This window comes from Tursiops truncatus, chromosome 10, assembly GCF_011762595.2.
Source record: "Tursiops truncatus isolate mTurTru1 chromosome 10, mTurTru1.mat.Y, whole genome shotgun sequence".
Taxonomy (NCBI): Eukaryota; Metazoa; Chordata; class Mammalia; order Artiodactyla; family Delphinidae; genus Tursiops; species Tursiops truncatus.
The window spans coordinates 23,673,391-23,699,800 of record NC_047043.1 but is presented as its reverse complement, the minus strand read 5'-3'; the positions used below and the strand labels follow the sequence as shown (position 1 = coordinate 23,699,800).

Here is a 26,410-nt window from a genome sequence, read left to right as displayed (position 1 = left end):
TTTGGCAGGCTTCAAGGTTTTCTAATCACTATTGGTCTCAGTGCCTGCCAATCATACAGAATCGAAAGAAAGGACTGGTCCAAAGGGCGGGGGAGGAAAGAGGTTTACGCGGTCCCGCCCTTGCACGATGACTATTGGCTAAAACAGTCACGGTCAGTTTGCAGTGCCATGGGATTGGTAAATATTCCATACGTCCTGTCGCCCCGGCCAGGGAGGGCTTTATTCGTCTGAGTAGTTGCCAGTCATAACCAAAGGCCAGAAGCAATTGGCTCAAGGCTACTTAGACCTCGCCCACTACAAGCCCCTGTCTTCCTTTTACTTCCTCTTTCAGAGAACGTCCGGATTCCTTTGGACTTTGGAGCGTATAGCTCCAAAGCAACTAATTGGCTAGAACTCGACGGAAAATGGAGGCCAGGTAAAGCGCGCGTGCGCAGTAGGAGGAGGGAAGGGGTGGGCCAATCCTATGAGAGTTGAGCTTTCTCTGGTCCCACCCCTTCACCGCTATATTGTCGCCATGGTGACTGCTCTACAATTGGCGGGATTTGGGGTTCAAAAGCCTTGTCTTGGCCTCATCCGGGTCCTCCGACTGCGGTCTCTCTCGACTGATTGGGCCGTTTTTTTCGCCCCTGATTGGCCGAGGTCGGAAAAGACGGCGAAGAGCTTGGAAAAGAGGACAAATGCTAGGGTCGCAGGGTTCAAAATGGCTCCGGCTTCCTTCGGTGACGTAAAGAGCAGAACTTGGGTCCGCCCCTCCCTCTTAGTGAAGAAGGGAGCAGAACTGGGATTAGCCCGACGTTTGGATGGTGCGAGCATCGATCTGCGGCGCTGGTGTTAACATCTCCCTCGGCTGGACGACTCAGCCCGCCCCTCTTTAGGTGATTTACAGAATCACCATTTACAGAAATGAAGTAAAGGCCCATCCCCTTTTTAATGTGACACAGAGTAGAACAGAGTTGCCCTAGACACCGTTTTAAACCTTAAGAGCCGAAAAGGTCTAGCTCCACCCCTTTGTGAGTGGGTGAAGAGGCAAGATCCACCCCCTTTTAGGCGACCCGCGGCGGAAAGGGGTTAGGCCCGCCCCTTCCTTCTTGTACTGTGCCCCGCAGAACTGGGGTCTTCCTCCTGGGCTGGACCCCTGGGACTTGGGCAAGCTGCTTCAGAGTTTGGGCCTTTCGTACGAGTTTGGGCCTTTTCTACAGTCACTGGCCCTCACTGTGGCTCAAGGAGCAGAACTAGGTAACAGTCCTCCCATTACCAGTGTTCTTTACATCTTGTTCCTCAGGGCGTGTAAACTCTTTCAGGGCAAAGGTATCTAGCGGGGGTGGAGGCCAGACACAAGCTGAGGGTTCTTCAACAACATCCTGATAAAAGGTCCCACGTGACTCAGTGAGGAACGGTGAGAAGTTAGGAGCTGCCTACGGCAGGGGAGGTTAGTGTTCGGGAAGCGTGTAGAGGTTTAGGGAAAAACCCTATTGAGAGGCAGAAGTGGAGACCAAGAAGGGAGGAGTGATGGAATGATCCTGATAAGGGGATGATGGGAGTATGGGGGAGAGGGCAGCAGGGGCTGGAGAGAGAGCTAGGCACATACTACAAAATTAAGGAGGCATGCTTATCCCAGAGGAATCAGCATTCTTCCTCACTTATTTTTTCAAGAAAGCAACCCTAATGCCCAGTTTCCACTGGAAGAAGAGTACATTTTTTCTACGTTGAGGAGAGGGGTAGTCTCAGCTTGGGTGAGTAAGGAGACTGATAAGAAGGAAGGAACTAGAAAAGAAAAGGTACTGAGGTTAAAGTACATCACAGAAGGAAACGGGCAGGGAGAGGGCCTGAGAGTGTCCCTTCTCTCCAAAGACCAGGAAGGGGTGGGGGGTGGGAGGAGGTCAGTGGAGGAGGGAGCTGGACTGCTGGGAGATAGTGGCAGGGACAAAGGGCAGAAACCAGACAAGAGGGCTGGAGGGTGAGGTGGGGTGAGATGGAGTCCTGGAGAGAAAAAGAAGAGAGGTGAAGAACTCAGAGCTTGGCATATAGTAGGTGCTTGATAAATATTTGGACTTGAATGGGGGGACAGGAAGAGGGAGATGGAAAAGGGTTGGAGTTGGAGGGAATAAGCAGCAGATGTGGGAGTTAAGGAGAAAAAAAGAAACAAGTTGACAATAAGAGGAGAGCTGATGGAGAATGAGAAGGAACGGGCCAAGGAAGGAATACAGCACCAAGGGACACGCAAGCCATGTGTGCTGAAAGGAAGTTGGAGAAAAGAAGGTGCAGCTGGAGCCAGAAAAGGCCAGAGAGACCGAGACGGAGCCCAGCTGAGCTCTCGTAGGGTGGAGCTAGCAAGAGGAGACTGAAAGATGTGGGGAGGAGATGCCTGGGTCCCCGGGAGGCGATTGGCAAAACAGGGCGCCCATCACCGCCCCCTACTTCCTGGCCAGCCCCGGAAACTAGCGGGCGTGGGGAGGGGTGGTGGGGGATAGCGGCAGCAGCAGCCCCAGCCCTCAGAGAGACAGCAGGAAGGGAGGGAGGGAGGGAGGGAGCTGGGGGGACAACCCCCCACCATTCGTACCGCTATGGGCCCAGCCTCCCACTCTCACCTCCCCTCCATCGGCCGGGGCTAGGACACCCCCAAATCCTGTCGCCCCCTTGGCACCGACACCCCGACTGAGGCAGAGACACAGCCACCCGCCACCACCGCTGCCGCAGCCTGGCTGGGGAGGGGGCCAGCCCCCCAGGCCCCCCACCCCACTGAGGTGGGGGCAGGAAAGGGATGGGAGGAGGAGGGAGGAGGGAGCTAAAAGGGATGTGGAGGAGGGGATGGGGAAAGATTGGGTCTGGGAGGGTGGGCAGGGGAGAGGCTTGGTGGGAAAAGGATACGGGCCGACTTGGGAGAGGGTTGCTGGGGAAAGGAGAGGGGGCCTGAGAGGGAGGAAGGATGGAAGAGACACGAGGGAGGAGAGGTGGAGACCTTGTGAACTTGAGATGGGGGTGTGGACAGGGAATCTTGGAGAGGAAAGCCCCAACACCTTCCCCAGTTCCTTTTCTTGCCCTTTGGCCCCACGTGACCCTTGCGGGGTAGTGGCAGGCAGAAGGCAGTTTAGTGCCCTCCTTTCCCCAGCAGAATTTGCTTCCTAGGGATGCCCTGAGACACCTGTTTCTCTCAAGGCACGGGACCTCTTGTTTCTCAGTGGCCTCCATGCTGTGTTCGACCCTTACTGACATACAGATGCCTTGTGGGGGACCATGTTTTCTACATTGAGTGGGTGTGCCTTTGATGTGGTTTATGGCTTGTGTGTGGCTAGTTTGTCCTGTGCTCTCCATGGGTTGTGGAGAAATGTGTTATCTTCCATCAGAATTGCCTGTTCTCATATCTTACGTCCGTGTCTCATGTCCAGTCTTGACGTGTTCACATGTGTGTGTTTTCATCTGTTGCATCTGTTGTGTGGTTTCATGTTTCTTGCACGTCTTATGTTTACTTTAGCATGTACAGATCGTGCCTTATTTTGTGTGGACTCGCAGGTTCTGTGCATAGTCCCGCCATATGCAGTCGTCTTCGTGTGTGGGATCTCGTGGCTTAGCTGCTAGCGCACACTCATGTTGTGATCGTATTGGCCTGTTTATTGCATGTGTTTTCCCAGTCCCAATTCACACCGCACACACGTGTGCCCCTTCGCATAATGTGCTGATGTGACACGTCCACAGCTTGTGTGCTTCTGGTTACATATACTATTTATTTCATAATTTTATTGCCAATATATTTTGTGAGCCGTATGCTCATTAACTCACTTGGCACTCCATTGTGCTTATAAATCCTCGGACATCCCTGCTCTGGAGAGAGTCACTTAATGTCACATATTAGAGGAAAAGGTAACTGGGCCTCCATGTCCCTAAAGAACCATCCCCATGCGCCTGACCTTGCTGACCCCGCTGGCCTGTGTCTCTTCATACACGTTACATCCGGTGCCTGTGAACAGTCCGTGTCCATGGAGCTCGATGCATAGCACAGCGTCAACTCTGCCATGTACATTATCTGTCCCCCGCTCTTTGCACTGTTGGCATGTATTTGATGACAGCGGCATCTTTCCCCTGTGGCATGTTAATCCCCTTTCTGTATGTTTCTCTTGTGTGCAAGATTGTATGTGCCATCTTGTCTAGATTGCTGTCACTCTGCCTTCACCGTGACCCTGTATTGTGTATTTTTATCCAGAGTAGGTTACTGTTAGCCTGGTGTGCTCATTGCTTTCTTGGTGGCTTTTCTTTTCATAGTTAATAGTCCTCAAGAGGGTAGCTATCTGATTGGTGTTCAGAACTGTTGTCTCAATAATTATGGCTATGTGGGTATGTACACAGCCTTATAATCTGTTCAGCAAATGTTTATTGAGCATCTTCCCTGCTTCCTTCTGTCCTGGGCATTGGGAATAAGAAAATCTCTGTCCTCAAGCTGCTTACACGTTAGGGAGGGAAACAAAGATAACCTCAAGTGGTTACACCCTGTCTAGTGTCAAGATGAGTGGTTCTCAAACTTATGTGCACATCAGACTCACCTGGATGGCTTGTTTAAAATAGTATACAGATGCATGGGCCCAACGGCCTAAATTTCTGATTCAGTAATCTGGGGTGAGGTCCAAGGATTTATTTTTCTGCACTTGGAGAATCAGTGATCAAGGTAAAAGTGTAATGAAAACACAGGCCTGGAGGGGTTCAGGAAGACCTCCAAAAAGTGACACTGAACTGTATAAGGCAAGTGAAGAGGCAGAAGAACATTCCAGCCAAAGGGAACAGCGTGTTCATGGCACAGAAGCGTGAAAGATAATGGTGTGTCTGAGGAACTGAAGTAAGTCAGTTTGACTAGAGCGAAAAGGCTCTTGTAGGGATGTGGCCAAAGGTGTAAGCAGAAGTCAACTTGTCAAGAAGGGCCTTTGGGCAAGAGAGATGCTCAAATTTGTGCCACAGAAACATCTGTGGTTGCCATGTGGAAGATGGATTGAAGGGGAAGAGTTAGGAGCCTGTTGCAAATAGTCCAGGGGAGAAGCGCTTGTTCCAACTTGGGGGGGCAGTAGGATGAAGCAACTCAGAAAGCCTATTGTCCTAGAGCTGGCAGAGTCCCATTTCCTCTATCACCTGTTACCTTCACCCTTGGCAATGGACTTACCTTGGAGCACAGCCCTTCTGTCATTGGAAGCGCGTGCCTTTGGCCTTGATACAAGTGACAGATATTTGCCTGAACACCATTTGTGTGAATTGTGACCCTGCCCCAAACCGTGGGGCAGAGTGGAGGAAGGAGGAAGAGCCTCTTCCTCCTGAACTCTTTCCTCTCCCAGGGCAGGTGGTGTAATGACCCTTTTACTCTCTGCCCTCCTTTTTTCGCTTGGTGAAGCCTTACACACTGCATGTCTGACCACATTGCCTGCAGTGTTGCTGGGAGGGAGGGAAGTGGGTGGTGGGATTTGTTTGCCTGTTTGTGGAAGCAGGATTAATAGATATAGGTATGTCCATGGGTTTATCTGGGAACAGGGAGCCTGCCTGGGTGGAGAGGGGTTTTAATGGGTATGAATTTACCATCCTTTATTGGTCATGGGTGTGATTGTAAGTTTGCGTATGTGTGTGAACAGGTCAGTCTTTGTATGGCTGTGTGTGTCTGAGTTTGCGTTAGTGACAAGAGCCTTTATTCTTGCCAGTCAGCCCCGGAGAATGTCTGTGTTTTGTCATTTTCCACTGTATCTGCTGCGTGCTGTGTGTGCATTTGTGTGTATATATACAGGCAGCAGCATAACCAAGTGGTTAGGAGCACAAGCTGCTTAGCTTTAAGCTAGGAAGTGCCTCTTAGGAGTCATATCACCTCAGGTAAGTTTTTTAACCTTTCTGGGTGTGTCTCCTTTAAAATGTAAATCGGGTGTTTCATATTTAAGGACTTAACATAGTATATAGACCAGCCCTGTCCAACAGAACTATAATGCAAGCCACATATGTAATTTTTAATTTTCTGGTAGCTACATAAAAAAGGTAAAAGTAGCAGGGTGAAATTAACTTTAGTGTATTGAACCCAGTATGTCCAAAAGGTTATAATTTCACAATGTAATCAATATAAAAGATTATTAATGGGATAGTTTACATTCTGTTTTTCCTTCAAAGTCTTTGAAATCTGATGTGTATTTTATATCTCTAAGCACCCCTCAGTGCAGGCTAGGCCACATTTCACGTGCTCAGTTGCCATATGTGGCTGGTGGCTACCATATTGGACAGCAGAGGGATAGACCATTATAAGATCCTTACCAGCTACAAGCGTTAGCTATCATTAATGTCCTGTTGTTGTCTTGTGTCTGTGAGTTGTGGATGTCCATATCTTGTGTCTCATGTCTGAATGTATCTGGATCCTTCAGGGAGAGGGGTGGGAGAGCAGTCCTGAGCTCCCATCCCCACCGCCCCCATCCCAGAGAGGCTTTCTGGACAGGTTTTAACGGGAGCCCTGGCCCCCAGAGCCCCCCCAGACCCTGCCTTCTGCACCTTGCCCGCCCCGTCCCCAATCCAGGAACCAGGCCCACTAGTTCTGTCCTTTGCCCCGTCCCCTGCAGGTGACCAGAATGGAGCTGTGGCCAGGGGTGTGGCCTCTACTGCTGCTGCTCTCCCTGCTGCTGCCCACTCTGTGGTTCTGCAGCCCCAGTGCCAAGTACTTCTTCAAGATGGCCTTCTACAATGGCTGGATCCTCTTCCTGGCTGTGCTCGCCATCCCTGTGTGTGCCGTGCGAGGACGCAACGTCGAGAACATGAAGTGAGGGGCAAGGGGTTTTGGGTGATGAGGGAACCTTAGGGTCAGAAGCAAGCAGGGGCTGGGGAGGGCACTGAGTGTGTAGGAGACACTGAGCGAGCCCAGGGACAAGGAAGCGGAGAAGACTGCAAAGATGCCCAGGAAGACGGGGGGCCGGGGAGGGGGGCTGGGGCCTGCAGGTGGACGGCAGCAGGTCCCGCGGGAACCCCTTGCCTTGTGGAACCTCCACAGGATCTTGCGTCTGATGCTGCTCCACATCAAATACCTGTACGGGATCCGAGTGGAGGTGCGAGGGGCTCACCACTTCCCTCCTTCACAGCCCTACGTTGTTGTCTCCAACCACCAGAGCTCCCTCGACCTGCTTGGTGAGCAGCCTCCCCTAGCCACGCCCATCCTCCTGCAGCCCTCCCTGGGATCCCCTCCCTCACCTGGGGCGTTGCCCCCTTGCTCCCCCTGCAGGCCTCTGCCTGGGGTAGAGCTGCCCTCATAAGCAAGATAATACACCTTTAGTCACCTTTTCTTACTTTCTGGGGCTTCCCCCATCCCTCACCCCCAGGTCTGCCTCTTCCTTTAGTTCTAGTCCCTGGGTGATGACCTGGGTGAGGTATCCTCACCCCACCCCCACCTCTGCCCTAGGGATGATGGAGGTACTGCCAGGCCGCTGTGTGCCCATTGCCAAGCGCGAGCTACTGTGGGCCGGCTCTGCCGGGCTGGCCTGCTGGCTGGCGGGAGTCATCTTCATTGACCGGAAGCGCACTGGGGATGCCATCAGTGTCATGTCTGAGGTCGCCCAGACCCTGCTCACACAGGATGTGAGTCACCCCGGGGGAATGGGGGTTATGGAGTAGAATAGTTGTAAATAAACTGATGTGCAGGGCCACCAGGCCTCACAAGTCCCATTACAGCATCACAGCCATTTTCTGATCCCTCCATATGTGTGTCTTCCTTGACTCTCTTTCTTTCCCAGGTACGGGTCTGGGTTTTTCCTGAGGGCACGAGAAACCACAATGGCTCCATGCTGCCCTTCAAACGTGGCGCCTTCCACCTCGCAGTGCAGGCCCAGGTGATTACTCCTTCCGGTCCACTACTGCCCCTCAAGCCCCCACCATCCCTTCCTCTCTCGGCAGAGGCTGGTCCTGGGCACCTCAGAAGGGAGCCGTGGGCTGATCGCTTTTCCTCTCCCTCAGGTTCCCATTGTTCCCATAGTCATGTCCTCCTATCAAGACTTCTACTGCAAGAAGGAGCGCCGCTTCACTTCAGGTGAGGGCTCTGTGCAGATCTGGGGTTCGGGGGTGGCCAGAAGGGCCATGGGAGAGGCTAGAGGGAGATCCCCGTGGGGCAGGAGCTTCAGTCAGCGTCAGCACTGAGATGTCCACAGGATTATCTAAAGTGACCCCACATCAGCCAATAAGTATTTATTAAGCACCCCTATACCCTGCTAGATGGGTAACACTTGGTCCCTCCAAGAGAGGCCATTACTGTCTAGCCGGAAAGATAAAGCCTGTGTGCGCAGTTACAGCATTCGGCGGTGAACACTAAACCCAGACAGTGGGGCCGGCAGGGTGCTGAGGTGCCTGGACTGGGGCTGGGGAAGGCTTTGCGAGGGAGGGCCTCAGAGAACAGGTGGCAGCTGGTAAGCTGAGGGGGAGTTGTCCACGGCAGAGAACTGAAAGGTTGAGCAGGGAACTAAGCATCAGGAGAGCTCGGAAGCCAGGCGCCACCTGTGGGCAGAGTCCCGGTACACAGGCCATGATGGTGCTCACCCCCCTCCCAGGGCGATGTCAGGTACGGGTGCTGCCCCCAGTGCCCACAGAAGGGCTGACACCAGATGACGTCCCAGCTCTGGCCGACACAGTCCGACACTCCATGCTCACCGTTTTCCGGGAAATCTCCACTGATGGCAGGGGTGGTGGTGACTATCTGAAGAAGCCTGGAGGGGTGGGCGAGGCCCAGCTCTGAGCTCCCTTCCCATCTACCCCCACCCCCCACCGCCGTCTCCACACCTACCAGCCCAGTGGGCCCGAAGCTGGGCCAAGCCCTGTTCCTCATTTCCCCTCTCCCCACCTGTTCTCTTCTTTGGAATCTTCAACTTCTGAAGTGAATGTGGTTGCAGAACCGCTCCCTGCCCCCTTCCCAGCACCGCCCCCCAACAGACTCTTGCCTAGGTGCGGCCTCCACTCTGAACCCCACCTTCCGTGCCATCCTGTCTGTGGGACAGTTGCCTCCCCCTCATCTTCAGTGGTTCAGCCTACACAAGGGTAGGAACACTCCATTCTGTCCCCAGTGGACCCTCTTCCTTTGTGGTCTTCTCTACCTCTCCACCCCACATTGGCCAGTGGATTCATCCATTCTGTGGAACAATTTCTCACTCCCATGTCCACGGATTCAGTGGACTCATCCATTTGTGAGGACGACTCCTCACGCTGTGGCTGGAAGCTGATGCCTGGAATACTTCTCCCAGGCTCATCCTGGAAACATTCCTCAGCACCTTCTCCCTCCTTCCCGTGGAGCCTCCTGTCAGTGGGGGCTGGACTCTGTCACTCAGAGGTCTCATCCCTGCCCTTGTCCAAGTGCCCAGGGTTGAGCACACTCTTGGATGCCACATTTCTGCTTCCCCTCATCCCCTGGGTATAGTTGTTCAGTGGTCCTGGCCCCACCAAGCCCCCTACAGCCCTGCTGTACCATTCTAACCAGACACAAGGGGAAGAGGCAGACATCAGGTGCTGCACTCACTTCACCCTGGGGAGTTGGGGAAAGGAACTGAACCCTGGCTGGAGGGGATGGGAGGGCTTTTAATTTATTTCTCTTTCTTTTGAGGCTTCCCCTCTCTGAGCCAGTTTTCATTTCCTCCCTGTGGCATTAGCCACTCCCTGCCTCCCACCCCAGACCTGTGCTCACAACCACGGAGGTGGGCTGGGAGCAAAAGGAGAGGGTGGGACCCAGTTTTGCGTGGTTGATTTTTATTAATTATCTGGATAACAGCAAGAAACCGAGAATAAAGATTGAGAGAGATCTGGGCACTTTCTGGCTGCGTTTGTTAAGGAGTTAAAAAAGCAGTTCTCCTCCAGGCCCCTGCCCCAGCCGGAAGACTCGGGCAGGCCAAGACAACCCGCCTTCCTCCTTTCTTCAGCTTTCCAAAGTTTCCATTGTTCATTGCTCCTTAGTGGCAGATAGCCTTATCTGCAGCTCCCCAGCCGGCCCATCCCAGAGGATTAGTGGGTCCAGTTTCTGTATAAATTAGTGGGGCAGGGGCTCTGCAGGGGCTCCTTAGCTCCGCCGATTGAGGCCTGGGCCCAGGCTGTTGTCCTCGCAGGAGCCTGGTTAATGACAAGGAGACAGGCAGACACATTGACTGTGGACTTCTTGGATGCCTGGAGTGGGCCCTGGACACTGAAGGATTGACAGTCTCGCTCACCAATAAGTGGAACCACCAAGTTGGAGACAGACCAGGAGAAGGGGTGGTAAAGTGCGGGAATCTGGGGAAGGTATGGGGTGAGTGAGTGGAGGAGAAGAGATTTTGGACAAGAGAAAACTGAGTTGGGAAAAGGTGTCTGGAAGAGCTGGGGGCAGCTGTTGGGAGATGGGGGTCCCCACAGAGAGGGGCATGGGGACTCACAGGCACCTAGCCTCTCCTCCAGCAGCAGAACCTGGTCACTGAGAGACTCAATCCTGTCGCCTCGGCCCCACAGCTCTGCCACCTGTTCGGGCTGCAGCTCTTCTGGGGGCATGGGCAGCACTGCTCGGACCCAGGCTCCAGCCTGACTGGCCCACTACAAAGGAAGAGACACCTCAGGGTGTTGGGGGTGGGGTCTGCGACCCAGACTTGGCCCCAGGCATCTCCACTCACCTGCTCCAGCCGCTCCAGGCGCCCTCGCAGCTCGCGAATCTCCCGCCTCAGGGCACGCTCATCGTGTCCAGCCTCCCGAACTGGGACAAAGGAGCGAGCCGAGAGTGACCACTGCCCCGGCCCCGCCTCTGGTCCGGCCCTCCGCGTGCCCCACGCACCCACCCACTCACCGGCCACGCTGAGGATGCTGGCACTGGTTGGGGGCTCTGGGGCCCCTTCTCCGCAAGTGCGCCCGTCCGGGCCCAGCACCAGGCCCTGGGGGCAGCCACAGGTGAAGCTGCCTGCTGTATTGAGGCATCCGTGCGAGCAGAGAGTGACGCCAGCCCTGCATTCATCCACGTCTAGTTACCGGAAAGAGGAGGGGGCTGAGGGGGGCGGGGCGGAGGTGGGCACCACAGCGGGTAGGGAAGTTCTGGCGTCACCCCGAGGGAGGGCGAGGCAACTCACCCACGTGACAGTGCTTCCCACCCCAGCCCGGGGCGCACTCGCACTGGTCCGGCCGGACGCAGACGCCTCCGTTCTGGCAGGGCTTGGCGCAGATGGCTGCGGGCGCAGGAAGCGGGGTTCAGAACCGAGCGGAAGGCCTGGCTCTCCAGCCCGGCCGGGCGCACCTCCCCCGAGGCCTGGGAAGACCCAGCCTCACCTTCGTCACAGGTGAGCGCCCCGGGATGCCGCTTTTTCCAGCCCTGGCAGCACACGGCGTGGGTCTGCTGCACCTCCCTCCTTACCTCCCGCCAAGCCACATGGTACGTGGTCCTGGAACACAGCGCCGGGCTCTGGACATTGGCATATGGGTCCTGGCCCCGGTTCTGGGGGTTCGTTCCTCTTGAGAGACCCCAGAGCCCAGGCTCCCCACCCCTCACCTGTAGGTGCTGCAGACACGCCTTCCAGAGCAGAGAGTCAAGTAGGGCTTATACACGGGTTGGCTGTAGGACTCGTTGTAACGGAGTGGGACCACCAGCGTCTGCTTGGAGCAGACCCCCTGACTGCACCCATGCGGGGGAAAGCGAGAGGCATTGAGTGGGCCAGGCCCTGGGGAGCCAGGAGCCCCACTTCCCTTCAGGCTCCACTGAGGCCCCACCCTCCCTAAAAATGACAGCCTCCCCCCCATTCTGAACTTTGTTTTGCCACCTGTGAAACCCCAGCCCCAGCAGGTTTCATGAAGACCTCACCCCTGGCCCTGCCCCCTCTGTTATCACCTCTCTTTGAGGGATCCACCCTTGGCCCCCTCGCCTGTCATCAGTAGCAGGAGGAATGAGAGTCCGCCTAAGACAGTGCACAGCTCAGCCCTGGACCCCATGTTTCTCCTTGACTTCAGACTCTGCCAGCTGCAGGCAAGAAGAGGTTAATGGAGGTCCTTCCCCTCTCCTGTTAACTTCTCCAGTTCCAACCCTTCCAAGAGCAGTCTGCTGGTACCCTTTAAGTGGGGCAGGACACTCATTTGCACGCTTGCAGTAGCCACCAGGATTGTCTACACCCGCAGTTACATTTAACTAACACCCCCCTTCCTTTAGCACATCATGGTCCATGCAGCACCATACAAGCTCACAGCCCGACACACTCCCTCCACCTCCCCTCATGACCCTCCTGTCTCTGACGTGCCGTCTTCCATCCTAATCCTCCTACCTTCAAAATATCAGATATGCACCATTACACCCCTTTACACCTTGTACACACCCACACACCTGGAAACCCCACCTTAAACACATTCCTGCTACCCTCACGCACCCACACCACCACATACACCCTGGACCCACTCCCCTCACTCAGACAACACACCCAACTCACACTCAACTCTAAGACTCTGAGTGACCCCCAGTCTTTCCCCATTGACGTTCTCTCCCCACCTGTCTTTCCCCCTCTCCTGGAGACTTCAGGCCACCAGCCTCAGAAGCAGCAGCTCAGACTGGTGGGCGGGCTGCGCGGGCTGCAAAGGAGAGGAGGGGCGGGCCAGACAGAGCCCTCCCATTCCTGCCCCCTCCCACAAGCCTCCTCCACAGCTGGAGCTTGGTCAGTTCAGTGGGGTCCAGATCCCACTCCCTTCACCCCCCCCCAGCCAAGCAAAGGGCCCCTCAGAAGTCTCTTCTCAACCCTATGAGGCCCCTTATTTTTGGAACTCCCCCAAATCAGCAGAGACTACTAGCTTTAAACACCAGCAGCACCCCTGGCCCTTGCCCTCCATCCTTCAACCCAACACAGACTAGGGAAGAACTGAGGGGCAGGAAAAGTCAGAGCTGGCAGAGAACAAAGTAGGGTCAAGTCATGGGAGAAAAGGCAAGAGCAGATGAGAAAAGAAAGAAGGGTGCGGTGGGGACTGCCCAGGGCGGTAAAGGGAAAATTGCCCCCATTTCTTGATGACATTTGTTAGGGCCTGGTGGGGGGTATGCAAAGTTGAGTCAGCCACCGCCCCCCATGCCAGAGCAGACAGGGCCTTATTGTCTCCACCAAGATTCCTTCTTTCAGGAAGAGGAGGCTCATTGTCCAGCCCCTCACCCAGCTCTGGCCTACAAAGGTCAAAAAGGGGCACAACAAATGCCTACCCTGACCCTTAGCCCCCTCGTCTAGCCTGGGGGCTGGCTGGCGCATTCCACCCATGAGGCTGGGGCCCAAACCACTAGAGCCCTGGGCTCAGCCCCCCAATCACAGGCTGGGACAGGAAGAGAATTGTCCTCAGCAGGAAAGAACCCGCAGAGAATCAGGAACCCACACAGAATGGGCATTGAGAGAGCGGAAACACCAAGGGGGTCCCACCCCAGACCAGGCATCCGGGCACCCGGGCCTCAGGCTCTCCATCCCCACCCTCCCTGGGGAGCCAGGTCTCCCTCACCTGGAAATGAGTCAAGCCAAACTGAGTAAATGGAACTTTATTTCCATAAATACAGGGGTAACACCCATTCAAGGGTAGCTAAAAGAGGGGCTGGAGCCTCAAAGAAACTGGGCTCCCCAAGGGCACCCCAATACTGAACATAGGGACTGGGGGATCCCCAAACCTGAGATGGGCCTCACGGGCCACAGATATTCCCCAACACTGACACTTCAAGAATGGAAATGTCCCCATAGGGGAGCCTCAGAACCCCACTCTCATGGGTGGTCCTTCCTGGGGGTTGGGAGGGCTCACAACAGGGGAGTTCAGACGAACAGGGAACATGGGGAAAACAGAAGCTAAAAATGTCCTGAGTGGCCTGGAAGGAGACCCCTGTGGTGGGCAGGAGCTGGATTCTGCGCCTCCGGCCAGAGTCAAGGAGCAGCCACGAGTAAACCTGGCTTCTCACTTCCCAAGCTTGGCCTTAAGAGGGTGGGGGAGCTTGCAGCGAGCCCCAAACGAGAGGACACGAGATGGCGGAAACCAGGATTTGCCTTTCACAGAAGAGCGGAGGAAGGGGCCCTGGGAGCCCTGGTTGGTGGGAGAGCGATGAGGTGGTCACGGGCACACCAAGGCCTGACATCCAAGGCTACCACTTGGTCTCTGGGCTGGGGAGTTCCTGAGGGATCCCTCAGGAGAGCCAAGGTTCAATGCAGGTCTCATAAAGGGTACGGTTGGAGTGCCAGGCCGTGTGGGAGATCCCAGCCATTGGACACCTCACTATGGCCCCCCGAGCCAGGAGAGTCTTCAACCCAAAAGAATCCCGCAGATAAACCTTCAAGGTGGGCAAAGGGGCATGGAAGAAAGACATAGGGAGGACAAAGTAAGTTCCTGCTGGTGTCCCAGACCCCCTCCCCACAGGGTGAACCTTTCAACTCCCATGTCAGTGGCAGAGAGAGCCACAGACAGCTGGGACAGTGCGTGCAGAAAGGGAAGGTAATTCCAACGAACTCACCAGTTGCTCCTCCATCTCCAAGACCGTCTCATTTGCATCATAGAAACCAAAGAAGCTACAAAAAGATTGGGGGGTAAGGGGGAGGTTATCAGGAGAGCTGGAGAAAATCAAGGTGGGCTAGGGTCCTTCAGGAACTCATGGCCTGTTGAGGACACAAGCAGCAAGGAGGACACTCAAAATACCAATATTTAACTGGGTATCATGTACCTCATGAGGTGATGCACTGAGGGTACAGCATCACTTCTGCAGAATTCCCATCAAAAATGCACAATCTGAATCTAATCATGAGGAAATAGCCAACAAATCCAAACTGAGGGACATTCTATAAAACAGCTGGCTCATACGCTTCAAAAATATCAACGTCGTGTACAAAGACCAAGAAAGTATTCCAGATTAAAAGGGACTAAAGAGACATGACAACTAAATGCAACACAGGATCCTGGGTTGGATCTTGCACTGGATTTTTTTCTATAAGGACAATTGGGAAAATTTGAATAAGGTCTACAGAGTACTGTATCAATGTTAATTTCCTGATTTTGATCATTATTGTGGATATGTAAAAGAATGTCCTGTACATAGAAAATAGACACTGACATACTGAAGTTTTCAAGGGTGAAGAGATATCATGCAACCTGCTCTCAAATGGTTCACACACATACTCCGTACATATATATATATATGTGTATATATATATATGGAGAGAGAGAGAGAGAGGGAGGGAGAGAGAGGATGCTAAGGTAAACTCGGTAAGATGTTAACATTTGGGAAACCTAGGTGAAGAGTATACAAGATTGCTTTGTACTACTTTGGTCATTTCTTGAGTATGAAATTATTTCAAAATAAAAAGTTCTTAAATTTTTTTTAGTTAAGAATATTTAACTGGCATGGGCACTGAGTGGACACAGGCCATAAATAACTGAACAAATGCCAGCATGGGCTATGGGAGCAAAGAGGAGAGGCTACTACCCTAGTTTTAGAGCATCAACAAAGGCTTCCCAGCGATTACCCTGGACTAAGGAAGGCTGTCCCAGGCAAATGCAACAGCAAGAGCAGCACAGAGGTAAGGCACAGCTGGGTGCGGGGGGTGCTGGGTTGGAGGCCTGGAGGCCTTGTTGAAGGGCTGGAAAGCAGTAGGGGCACAAAGACCTGGATTTTAAACTCCAGCTCTGCCACACACTCCCACTGTGTGTGGTTGATCATGTTGCTTATATTCTTGGCCCTGTATAAGAATACCTCCTTTATAGAGAGGAAGCAAAACATTGTGGTTGGGCTTCCCTGGTGGCGCAGTGGTTGGGAGTCCGCCTGCCGATGCAGGGGACACGAGTTCGTGCCCCGGTCCGGGAAGATCCCACATGCCGCGGAGCGGCTGGGCCCGTGGGCCATGGCCGCTGAGCCTGCACGTCCGGAGCCTGTGCTCCGCAATGGGAGAGGCCACAGCAGTGAGAGGCCCGCATACCAGAAAAAAAAAAAAAAGAAAGAAGAAAACATTGTCCTTAAGTCAGACAGCCTGACTTCACCACTTAACTAACTCTAGGAATGTAGGCAGGTTATTTAATCTCTTTGTACTTAAGTTTCCTTATATGTCAAAAGAGGATAGTAGTAATTACCCTATAGGGTTGTTGTGAGAATTAAATGAGCTTTATTTGAAAAGTACTTGGAATAATGCTTTGGGACACAAAAGGTGCTATATAACCTTGAGCCATTCTTACCTTCACAGGATTGTTTGAAATGAGATAAAATATAAATCCCACCTCTAACTATTAGAAGGCATGTCACTCATTCACTTAAAACCTTCCAACGTGTTCCTCTCACTCAGAATTTTCAAAAAGCAAGGGCCATGGTTGCCAGGGGCCAGGGAGGGGCAGGGATGAGGGAGTTACCGTTCTTTAAAGGGTATGGGGTTGCAATTTGGGAAGGAAAAAAAGGTTCTGGAGATAAATAGTGGTGATGCTTACACAAGAATGTGAATGGACTTGACGCCACCGAACTATACACTTAAAAATGGTAACATTTTATGTTGTGTATATTTCAGGAAAAAAGGGGGGGTGCTTACTGTGCCCCACAAAGGCTCTCTGTAACTGGCTCCCTGCTACCTCTTTCACCTCCTCTCCCACCCTCTCCATAGCTCCCTGCACTCTAGCCACATGGGCCTCCTTATTCCTCAGACCTGCCCCAGGGCCTTCGCAGGTGCTACTCCTGTCCCCTGGGTTGTTCTTCCCCCAGTTTGATGCACAACTCTTTCCCTCACTTCCTTCAGTCTCTGCTCAAATGGCAACTCTTCCAGAAGGACTTCTCTGGCCACCAGCTAATATAGGCCGTGGCCATCCTCTAATCCCTTCCCCTGCCTTATTTTATCACCACTTCATATAGATTTACATTTATTATCTGTCTCCCCCACAAGAATGTAAGCTACGTAACACCATGGACTTCTCTTTCATTTACTACTGCAGCCCCAGGACCCAGAACAGTGCCTAGGCACACAGAGTATTTGTTGAGTGACTAAGGTAGATCAGGTGACATTTCAGATCACTCATGATGATCAAAGGCAGGCACAGAGTGCCGTGAAGCCATGGATTTTCCTGAGGAATAGGATAGAGGGGATGAGCTGGAGGCTATTACAGTAGTCCAGGTAAGTAAAAGCGGTGGTAGGAAATGTGATTACATGGCATGTGGAACCATACACACGCACCAATGTCATATTCCTGGTTTGGATACTGTGCTATAGTTACATAGGATGCAGCCATTGAGGGGAACTTGGTGATGGATACACAGGACCTCTCTAAACTATCTTTGCAGCTTCCTACGAATCTGTAAATATTTCAAAGTTACAAGTTTTTACAAAGGGGGGTTGGTAGGGATGGAGAGCAAGCAGACTCTACCTAGTAGAGTCAGCAGGGCTTAGTGACTGGCTGCGTATAAGAGGCTAGGAGATGACTCCCAGGTTTTGGTCTTGGGTGACAAGATGAGTGGAGGGTAGGGGTATTACCCAGTGGAAGCAGCAGGCCAGTTTTAGAAATGAGATAAAGATTGGTGGGGGCTGGAGTGTCCTTAGCCAATCTTCAGGCCACACAGTCCCTTATTACCTGGACTGCCAGGGGGTAATGACACCATCATCAGGGCCCCCAATCAGCACCAGGCGGCCCACACGAAGAAAGTTCTTCCGCCAAGCTGCAGAGTGGGAAGAAGAGAGCCTGAGTCAGTCACAGGGGTCAGGCCAGGTTGGAGAGGGGAACACGGCGGGTCAGAGAAGCAGAAAATGGGACCAGGGTAGGAGCCTGGGGTCTTACCAGTGGCATTGGGATGGTCTCTTTCCCCATTGATCAGGGCCAGGAAGCTGCTGGCATTGAGGTACAAGTCATCATGGTGGGGGTCTGGGTACAAACAGCAGTTAGAAAGGTTGTCAGAGAAGCAGGGAGAAGAGGCAAGACCAGAGGCTGGAAGACCAATCTGGAGGCTAAAGTAATAGACAAGGTGAATAGTAATATAATAGTAGCCACGATAATTGTAAACATAATAGCAAACACCTTTTTCTAACACCTGCTATGAGCCAGATACTGTTCAAAGTACATTACATTCATTAATTTATTTAATCCTCATAACCACCCTATAAGGTATGTACTATATCATTATACAGATGAGGAAAATTGAGTCACAGGAAGGTTGAGTAACTTGCCCAAAGTCATGCCGCAGGGCCAGGCTTCAAACCCAAGCAGTCTGGACCCAGCAGCATCCATGGTCTTAAAAACTACACCAGGCGTTTGCAAACTATGACTCATTAGCGAAATCCAGTTCACTGCTTGTTTCTGTAAATAAATTTTATTGCCAACACAGACACACTCATTCATTTACATAAGATATATGGCTGCTTTCACATGACTGTGGCAGAACTGAGTGGTTGTGACAGAGACTACGGCCTGCAAAGCTCAAAATATTTACTGTCTTGCCCTTTAAGGATACAGTCGGCCGACCCCTGCAGCAGGCTATACTCTCTAAGGCAAATAAGGTGATACACATAAAGCATTTTGAACAGTGCCTGTTCACATAGTAAGTGCTCAATAACTGTTAAGTTATCATTATCATTGCTGTTGGTTATGGTAGAGGTGGGAGCAGCAGGCCCTATCCTCCAGGATGCCCTTTCCATGGAGGCCCCAGTTTGGCATGTCCTACTCACCATGCCAGTAGTTACAGATGGAGAATTCCTGGCCCCAGGGGCTATAGCAGATGCGGTAGAGGTTGGACCTCATGGAGGTGGGGAACAGCCACTTCAAATAGTCCGTGTCTGGCAAGAGAACAGCAGTGCCAGCTGGTTCCAAACTTGTGCCCTCAAGACTCAGGGTCCCCCCCCCCCCATGGAGCCCACAGTGCCCACTCACCTCCATACTGTCCCATCTGTGGAGAGGAGAGAGAGATGAAAGAATCCACATTGTGGTCATCCATCACAGACAGCAGTGCCCGGCATACCAGGCCCCCTGCAGGCGGAACACCACATTGGGCAGGGACTTAGGGACAGCCGGGCCAACACTGCCCCCCGTCCGCACCCCACACACACACAGTGTACCTAAAGGAAACTGAAGCCCAGAGAAGGCACACACCGTGTCGAAACATCCACGTCATGTAAGTGACAGAGCCAGAATTCGACACTGGGCGTCCCGACTAACTGTAGGGTGCTTTTTACTGTCCCACTACCTTTTATGTCCAAGAACCATGGGTAATGGGCAAAGAAAGGGGCAGCAGTGCAGGGAGCCTCCCTCCCACTCAGGACACACACAGAGATAAGACCCAGGTACTGAGGGAAGTCAGAAAAGGAGGGCTCAAGTATCAGGGCTCTGGCTGAAGCAATGTGGCTCAAAAAAGGGAACACTAGGCAGTGTCCCTCAGATAAGGATCAAGCCTCAGATAGGGCTTAGGAGCTGGGGTGGGAGACGGTGCCTACCCTGCGAGTAGCAGATGAGATGCACCCCTTGAGGGGCCTTTGCCATGATGGGGGCCACAGCCTCTCGGAACCCTTGCACCTGTTCCCACAGGGGCCGCAAACTCTCTCTCCCATCGAAGAGATCGAGCACTGTCACCACAGTCCCAGGGTGTGTCTGTGGGAAGGGGGCAATGCCCCAACCGGGGATGGACGATGAAGCCCCTCCACACCGACCCCTGGCCAGCGCCCACATGCCTATTGTGCCCTGCTAGAACCAAGGATCTCTCGTCCCCAGACTTTCCCCACGCCAGCACCAGCTCCCCGAGGAAGTTGGCAGGCCCAGCATTCAATTCCTCATTCTCCTTCCCCAGCCTCTGTAGACGCCACCAACGCCCCACAACCGGAGGTCCCCTGCCAGACCTCGTTGATGTATTCCAGCAGGTGGCGGAAGCTGTACGAGCTGTCAAAGAGCCCATGCACCACGATGACCGGCTTGTAGGAAGCCCGATGGGGCGCGGGGGTTGCGGGCAGCAGCAGCAGCAGGAACGGCAACAGGAGCAGGAACCCCGCCGGGGGGAGCCGCAGCCCCGGGAGCCCCAGCATGCTCCCGCCTGAGAAGGGGGCGATGAGGGCCTGTGAGAGAGATGACAACACCCCCTGCCTTCCGAACAGACGCCGGCAATCAAGCCTCCCCTGCCCGTTCCCACACCAGGTCCTTGTCACAAAATATCCTACTTTTACTCTAGTCCTCTCCCCACGAACACCGCCCCCAACCACATTGTAAACGCACTGACGCTCACCCAAGCCCCGCCCCTAACTCAGCGGGGACTCTGTCCCCAGGCCAGCATCTTCCTAATGCATCATCCCAGCCAGGCAAGACGGGGGTTTTGCAAGAAAGACCCCTGAGCAGCAGCGCAGGACCCCTGGAGAGTGCAAAGGCCCACCTGGCCTGGGTCCGTGAGCCTCGCTCTGCCCGCTGTTTACTTCCCTGCAGCTTGGAACCCACGTGGGGGAGGGGAAGGGTGTAAGGAGAACGCGCGCAGGGGAATGACGGATGGGAGAGGGGAGGCTGCTCAGGGTCGCACTCAGCCGTCACGTCCGGGGCTTTCCCTACCAACCGTGCCAGTGTCCCCCGCAACGCAGGCCCGAGACTGGAGGGGCAATGGAACAATCCATTGCGCCGAGAGAGCGGGGGAGGAAATAGGTGGAGCGATCCACTTAGACCGGCGGGGAGAGGCAGAAGCAGCAAACATGTCCTGGGAATTGAAAGACTGCCTCTTCAGTCCCTGCGGCAGCAGCGACCCAAGGGTCCCATTTCCCGGCCTTGATTCGCCCTATTTCCCAATTCAGGCGTCCGGCTCCGCAAAGGAACACGGAGTTTAGTTCTCTTTCCCCAGGGAGGCGCTGGGAGAACAGACTGGGGAAAGGTAGTCCTTCGCAGTTCGCCGTCCGTCTGATGAGGGCTGAAGGTAGCCCAGGCGGACCGTACTCCTAACCCCTTCCCTCCCGCCCGCGCCGGATCTGCGTCTTACAACTCTTCATCCTGAAGTGCTTGTAGTGCCCTTGTTTCCAGAGACATGGAGAGCCCTCGAGGCCCCTCGAGGTAAAAGTGCAGCTTGGCCCAGTTTCTTCTGCCCTACTCTACTCCGGGGCCCATCTGTGACACCACCCCCGCCCCCCAGGGGCGGAGGGACCCTAGGGCAGCGCTGACTCAGGCTCGTTTGCTTTCGGATGAGTCTTTCCACCAGAGCGACTCCACAGCCCCGCCCTGAACTTGGAGCTCCTTGTGGGCGGCTCCTTACTCAGACCTTCCCACTCGGTCTGGACTTCTGAACTCCAGGCGTCCCGCACCTCTCCACCTGTGACCCCTACCGATACCCAGGTGCCCGGGTTAGGGCTTTTACTTAGCATTTAAAGACGTTTCCCTTGATTTAAAAAAAAAAAAATCGCAACTTCTCTGAATTCCTCTCTCTATTCACAAGGTCTTTGCCAGTCTAAGTCTCTCCCAATAAAACCAACTTGCGCCCCGAGCTGTGTAGAGGATGGGGTGGCGGTAGAGGGTTCGGGGCTCACGCGAACGCGAACGCCTTAGAAGCCAAGTGAGCGGTATGGGGCTGTGATCTAAATCTCTGGGGCCTGGGAATCGCCCTGGCAAGCGCCTCTCTTACAACTCTGTAGTTTCTGCCTGGAGTCAGAGGGGAGGGACAGAGCTCCGGAGAGCGACTGCCTCAGACGGGGGCCGGGAAGTACTAGTCTAAAGGGGGAGGGTGGGATGGGTAATAATGACTCCCAGTTACGTTTTTGCAAAAAGCCCAACTCTGGTCAATCTTGGCTGACTGCTGATCTTCACCCCCTATCCCCACGTACAAGCTCCCAAGATACAATAAGCAAAATAAAAAGACTGCAGTTACCGCTGTGCCCCCAGGTCGACTCAGGCAATGGCGCTGCGTCTTGGCGGGGGTGGTGGGTGGGTGGGATTTCAGGAATGGATCTGAACACTGAGGGCCCTGGAAGCTCTAAGAAGCCCAATAAGTAAAAGGGGGAAGGGGGACCAAGCACGTATTCCCAAACCGAGCTGCCAGCAATAAGCAGTTGATCCGTCCCCTCCTCCCAGCGGGCTTCAGCTCCTTCATCCTGGAGAGGAAAGGTATCTATATATCCCCCAAGCTTCCTTTTCACCCTACACTGCAACCCCCAGCCCCCAACACACCATAGGCCTCCTACCTCTGAACTGCTATAGACCAGAGCCTCTCACTTTACCTCCCGATTCATCCCAGGCCAGGGTGGCAGGTCAAGGTCATAACCCTGGGAACTTTTCAGGTCATGGCCGGCCTCAACTCTGCACACGGTTTTTTCTCTCTCTCTATTTTGTTTTGTTTTGTTGTTTGTTTGTTTTTGGTTTTGTTTTTACGGTTCTCTCTCATACAGTCATCTCTCATACAGTCATCTCTCCTACAGAGGGGAAAACTAAGAGCCAAGGATTTGGGAGAAAATCCTGAGATCTTACAGGGACTCTGAGGGAAGCTGAGGAGGGGGAGGCCTGACTGGGTTGAACAAGATCCAGAGGGAACTGGGGTATTGAATCCACTGAGCGCCTGTTCGCTGCCTCCACAATATAATCACTACGGCCAGTCTTGGAGGGGAAGACTCTAGAGAGTTCTTTCTCCCTCCTTCCTTCCCTTAGTACCACCCGCCTTGCTTGGTCTTGCTTGCCTCCCAGTTTCCATGACAACTCCAAAGGAGCCCAAACTGGGGGCTTGAATGCCGGGGTGAGAGGAGGCGAGACGTAGTCCAAAAGCGGAGACCGAGTGGGGATGCATCTGGAGGATTCCCCCTCCCTCGCCTCGGTCCCTTTAAGCTCCCCCCCCCCGCTTTCCCTCCGCCCCCCGCCGCCACAGTCTTCATCTCTCCATCTCTGCGCTGCTGCCGGCTGCGCAATCTGCGCACCCAGACTCCGGTGCGAGCCAGGGATCCTGACTCCAGACTCCGGTTGCACGGCTCCTGTCCCAGCGAGACAGCAGGCATGTCATCCGAAAAGTCAGGTAGAAAACAACAACAAAACCTCCAGCCCTCTCCAGTGTCTCCTGACTCTTCCCCCCCCACCCCCTCCCTTACCCCTCCCTAGCGGTTGGTTCTGTTTCATTCCCCTTGTATCCAGCTCTCCACACCCCGACCCCCAACCCCCCTCCTCTTTTTATATCCCTCCCTTCTCTTCCTTTCCTCCTGCCAGTCTCAGCCTCCGTCCCTTGCCAACAACATGGGTTAGGGGGGCAGGTTGAGAGGGCGAGGGAAGTACAAGAGTGACTTAGCATCAGCCAGGTACTGCATGGATAGCATCATTGCAAGTGACAGATGGACAGATGACACTGGCTCGCGTGGAGACATCCAACGGGGAAATATGGAGAGATGATCAGATGGGGGTTGCCAGGGGAGTAAAATCCAGAGGACCCTTCTTTAATCTGTCCTAAAAGTGGTACTGAGACTCCCTAAGAGACTAGGGCACCCCCTCCCCACTGAAGGAATGGCAGAGAGGAACATGTTATCCTACCTGTGTTTATACAACTGTTGAACTGAGCACATGTTAACAGTGTTGCATGTCTACACACGTGCACACACAGGACCAGCTCGCATAGGCTAGCCCAAAGGCTGCCATAAGCCAAGGAGCATATGAATTTGGGTCTGCAGGTTAAAGCTGTGTGCCCATTGCTGAGGAAGGGAGAGGAGCAGAAGAGAGTTATGACCTCAAAACTAGATTGAAAAGCGGGGGCGGGGGGGGAGCTGATGGCCTAGATACAACCTCTCTGCTGCCCCAAGAATGAGAGATGGCTTCTCACCCATCTCCTCTCTGTCTCTCCCATTATCTTCCTCCATCCCTGACCCTCTGTGTCTCCCCCTGCCCCTCCTTATCTCATCTGTCTTATCTCTCCCCACACCTCTGCTCACCGCCCCCAGGCCTCCCCGACTCAGTCCCTCACACCTCTCCACCACCCTACAATGCCCCCCAGCCCCCGGCCGAACCTCCCGCCCCGCCCCCACAGACAGCCCCTTCCTCGCACCATCACCACCACCACCACTACCACCAGTCTGGCACTGCCACCCTCCCGCGCTTAGGGGCTGGGGGCCTGGCTTCCGGGGCCGCCGCTCTGCGCGGTCCCTCGTCCTCCGCCACCTTGCCGAGGCCTCCGCATCACGTCCCGCCCGGCCCGGCCGCTGGGGTACCCCCACCCGGCTGCGCTACCTTGCCCCGCATGCCACCCGACCCTTACCTGCAGGAGACTCGCTTCGAGGGCCCACTACCCCCGCCGCCGCCCGCCGCCGCCGCCCCGCCCCCGCCGCCGCCCGCTCACACTGCCCAGGCCCAGGGCTTCGTGGTGCCCACGCACACTGGAGCGGTAGGCACGCTGTCACTGGGGGGCTACGTAGCCCCTGGTTACCCCTTACAGCTGCAGCCTTGCACTGCCTACGTGCCAGTCTACCCGGTGGGCGCGGTGAGTACGGGGCGGACAGGGGCCTGGGGGAAGGGGGGGATGGAACAGGACCTGGAATTGGGGACACACTGAGGGGCTGGTGGGATAGAGAAAGAGGGCCAGGGGACCAGGCGGCGTTCTGGGGCCAAGGGAGAGGAGAGACTAAGGAAAAGCCTGGGAATGGGGCGAGGCGGGGAGGGAGTGGTCTGGTGGTCAGCTGGAGTCAAAGATCAAGGCCTGGCAGGGGAAACAGCCTAAAAGTCCAGAGGAGGTTTGAAAGAAGGAAACAATCCTCTTTCTCTGCCAGACGTGGAAAGTTGGTGGGCTCAAGGAGGGTAAGAGTGACGTCTTCTCCCCACAACCTTCCTTCCACAGCCCTATGCCGGCGGGACCCCGGGGGGAACGGGAGTAACCTCCACGCTTCCCCCGCCGCCCCAAGGCCCAGGGCTGGCCCTGCTGGAGCCGAGGCGCCCGCCCCATGACTATATGCCCATCGCGGTGCTGACCACCATCTGCTGCTTCTGGCCTACGGGCATCATTGCCATCTTCAAGGCAGTGCAGGTGCGTGGGGGGGTGGGAGGGGGAGGGAATGGAGGCGGAGTATGGAGAGGAGGGCTCACTAGGTGTTCCTTAATCCCATGGAGTGCTGGACGTTTTGGGGAGCACCTTAGAGGGAGACTGAGGCGTGCGGCCGAGGTAGCAGCTCTCTGATCTGCTCTCCCCCACCCTCCCCCGCAGGTGCGCACGGCCTTGGCCCGCGGAGACATGGTGTCAGCCGAGATCGCTTCACGAGAGGCCCGGAACTTCTCCTTCATCTCCCTGGCCGTGGGCATAGCAGCCATGGTGCTCTGTACCATCCTCACCGTAGTCATCATCATTGCTGCACAGCACCACGAGAACTATTGGGATCCGTAAGGACGCCTACGGCCCGGCCCCACTCTGCGCCCCTCGACCTCCCAAGCGCGTTTTGCCGTCAAGCCGCGGATCCAGCGGGAGCCCTGCACACCCGCTTCTGGGGCCACTGGACTTGGTTACATCCTAAACTAGGCCTCTACAGAAACTCTCGCCTTGCGGGCACGCTCCGAATCCAGTTCCTCAGGAACCCCGCCAAAACCCACACTAACAGGGACGCCGCTTCCTGGGATTCCGGCCAAATGCCGGGCCCCTCAGTCGCTCCAGGCCCCCAACCCCTCTAAATACAGCGCCCCCGGCCGAACTCCCTCGGTCACTGCTCCCCAGCCTGGAAACTTGTCCCTAAAGCCCCGCCTCCTGTATAGGCTCCGCCCCGGCTCTGATAAAGCCCCGCCTCCAGGTCGGCAGGCTCCGCCTTCTTTTCTTCCCTGCGGGGTGATTCAGTCCGGTGATTGGGTTTGTGGCGCCAGGCCTCGCCCCCTTACTGACAGACTCCTCCCCTTTGCCCGGCGCGAGAGCCGAGCCCCAGGGTAGCCACGCCCCCACGCTCACTCCCACTTTTGCGAGTACAGTTCCGTTTCTCCTCCACCTCATCCCCGCCTCTTTTCTTGCTAATCCCGGAACCTCTGTCTACTTTTGATTTTTTTGGAATGAGATTTGGGAGGTTACCGGTTTCAGAACCTTCACCCTGGGATGAAGATTACGTCCCCGTTCTCTGTAAATACTCCCTTCCTCCTATCCCAACTCCTGGGCGGTCGGGCAGAAGGGAACCTAGGGTACAAACCTTCCAGTGTCCGGAGGGAGCCGGTCCCTCCCCGTCCCCTCGGTAGTCCTCACCTTGTTCTGATCTGTGTGTGAGTGTGTGTGTGAATTTCTGAAAGACAATATTAAATAGATTAAGTGGATTTATCACATGCAACTCCGAAGACTGCAGCCTTGCGAAGACCCTGCTTTTTTGGTTTCCCCTTTCACCTCCCCTCATCTCCCCTTCTGGGGCATGGGGAAAGCGGGGGAAGAAAACTGACAGAGACAAAAGTGAGAGGAGACAGATTCCCAGGACACCAGACAGACAAACACAAATATGGGGGGAAGGGGCCTCCCTGGGAATCCTACTGGGGAAGACCTTGAGATCCATCCTTGGTAGGGATTTCTTTACCCAGCACACCTTTTCCACTCCTTACCAGACTGGGCTTAAGG

The 26,410-nt window shown here is 54.7% G+C and overlaps 4 protein-coding genes across 15 annotated transcripts; 2 read left to right on the top strand and 2 right to left on the bottom strand.

Annotated features, from left to right (window-relative positions):
* The first annotated feature begins 10 nt into the window (after positions 1–10).
* AGPAT1 (1-acylglycerol-3-phosphate O-acyltransferase 1) lies at positions 11–9,777 on the top strand. Of its 3 annotated transcripts, none has more exons than XM_019931371.3 (7): positions 11–415; positions 6,564–6,760; positions 6,989–7,122; positions 7,394–7,569; positions 7,725–7,820; positions 7,945–8,017; positions 8,532–9,777. In XM_019931371.3, exons 2-7 carry the CDS (start codon positions 6,573–6,575, stop codon positions 8,714–8,716), a joined length of 852 nt encoding a protein of 283 aa, XP_019786930.1. In that variant the 5' UTR covers positions 11–415; positions 6,564–6,572; the 3' UTR covers positions 8,717–9,777. The 3 variants fall into 3 exon arrangements, with proteins under 3 accessions (XP_019786930.1, XP_033719974.1, XP_033719973.1); XM_033864083.2 differs by lacking the exon at positions 11–415 and adding an exon at positions 995–1,236; XM_033864082.2 differs by lacking the exon at positions 11–415 and adding an exon at positions 2,517–2,744.
* EGFL8 (EGF like domain multiple 8) lies at positions 9,701–11,929 on the bottom strand. The gene is made up of 8 exons (XM_019931368.3): positions 11,804–11,929; positions 11,468–11,590; positions 11,248–11,360; positions 11,052–11,147; positions 10,775–10,945; positions 10,605–10,684; positions 10,374–10,527; positions 9,701–10,074 (listed from the first exon to the last, which is right to left on the bottom strand). Exons 1-8 carry the CDS (start codon positions 11,902–11,904, stop codon positions 10,025–10,027), a joined length of 888 nt encoding a protein of 295 aa, XP_019786927.1. The 5' UTR covers positions 11,905–11,929; the 3' UTR covers positions 9,701–10,024.
* PPT2 (palmitoyl-protein thioesterase 2) lies at positions 11,804–26,072 on the bottom strand. Of its 8 annotated transcripts, XM_073810596.1 has the most exons (11): positions 20,867–20,984; positions 20,449–20,590; positions 19,755–19,967; positions 19,356–19,509; positions 18,796–18,891; positions 18,594–18,701; positions 17,710–17,793; positions 17,506–17,590; positions 14,423–14,477; positions 12,452–12,531; positions 11,804–11,932 (listed from the first exon to the last, which is right to left on the bottom strand). In XM_073810596.1, exons 1-10 carry the CDS (start codon positions 20,911–20,913, stop codon positions 12,478–12,480), a joined length of 1,038 nt encoding a protein of 345 aa, XP_073666697.1. In that variant the 5' UTR covers positions 20,914–20,984; the 3' UTR covers positions 11,804–11,932; positions 12,452–12,477. The 8 variants fall into 8 exon arrangements, with proteins under 8 accessions (XP_073666697.1, XP_033719965.1, XP_033719966.1 ...); XM_033864074.2 differs by lacking the exons at positions 11,804–11,932; positions 12,452–12,531 and adding an exon at positions 13,453–14,242; XM_033864075.2 differs by lacking the exons at positions 11,804–11,932; positions 12,452–12,531 and adding an exon at positions 13,453–14,242 and having other exon boundaries at positions 20,453–20,590.
* On the top strand, positions 21,614–26,125 carry PRRT1 (proline rich transmembrane protein 1). Of its 3 annotated transcripts, none has more exons than XM_073810598.1 (4): positions 21,614–22,876; positions 24,107–24,322; positions 24,677–24,862; positions 25,040–26,125. In XM_073810598.1, exons 1-4 carry the CDS (start codon positions 22,649–22,651, stop codon positions 25,214–25,216), a joined length of 807 nt encoding a protein of 268 aa, XP_073666699.1. In that variant the 5' UTR covers positions 21,614–22,648; the 3' UTR covers positions 25,217–26,125. The 3 variants fall into 3 exon arrangements, with proteins under 3 accessions (XP_073666699.1, XP_073666698.1, XP_033719977.1); XM_073810597.1 differs by having other exon boundaries at positions 22,754–22,876; positions 23,787–24,322; XM_033864086.2 differs by lacking the exon at positions 21,614–22,876 and having other exon boundaries at positions 23,109–24,322.
* The last annotated feature ends 285 nt before the right edge of the window (positions 26,126–26,410 follow it).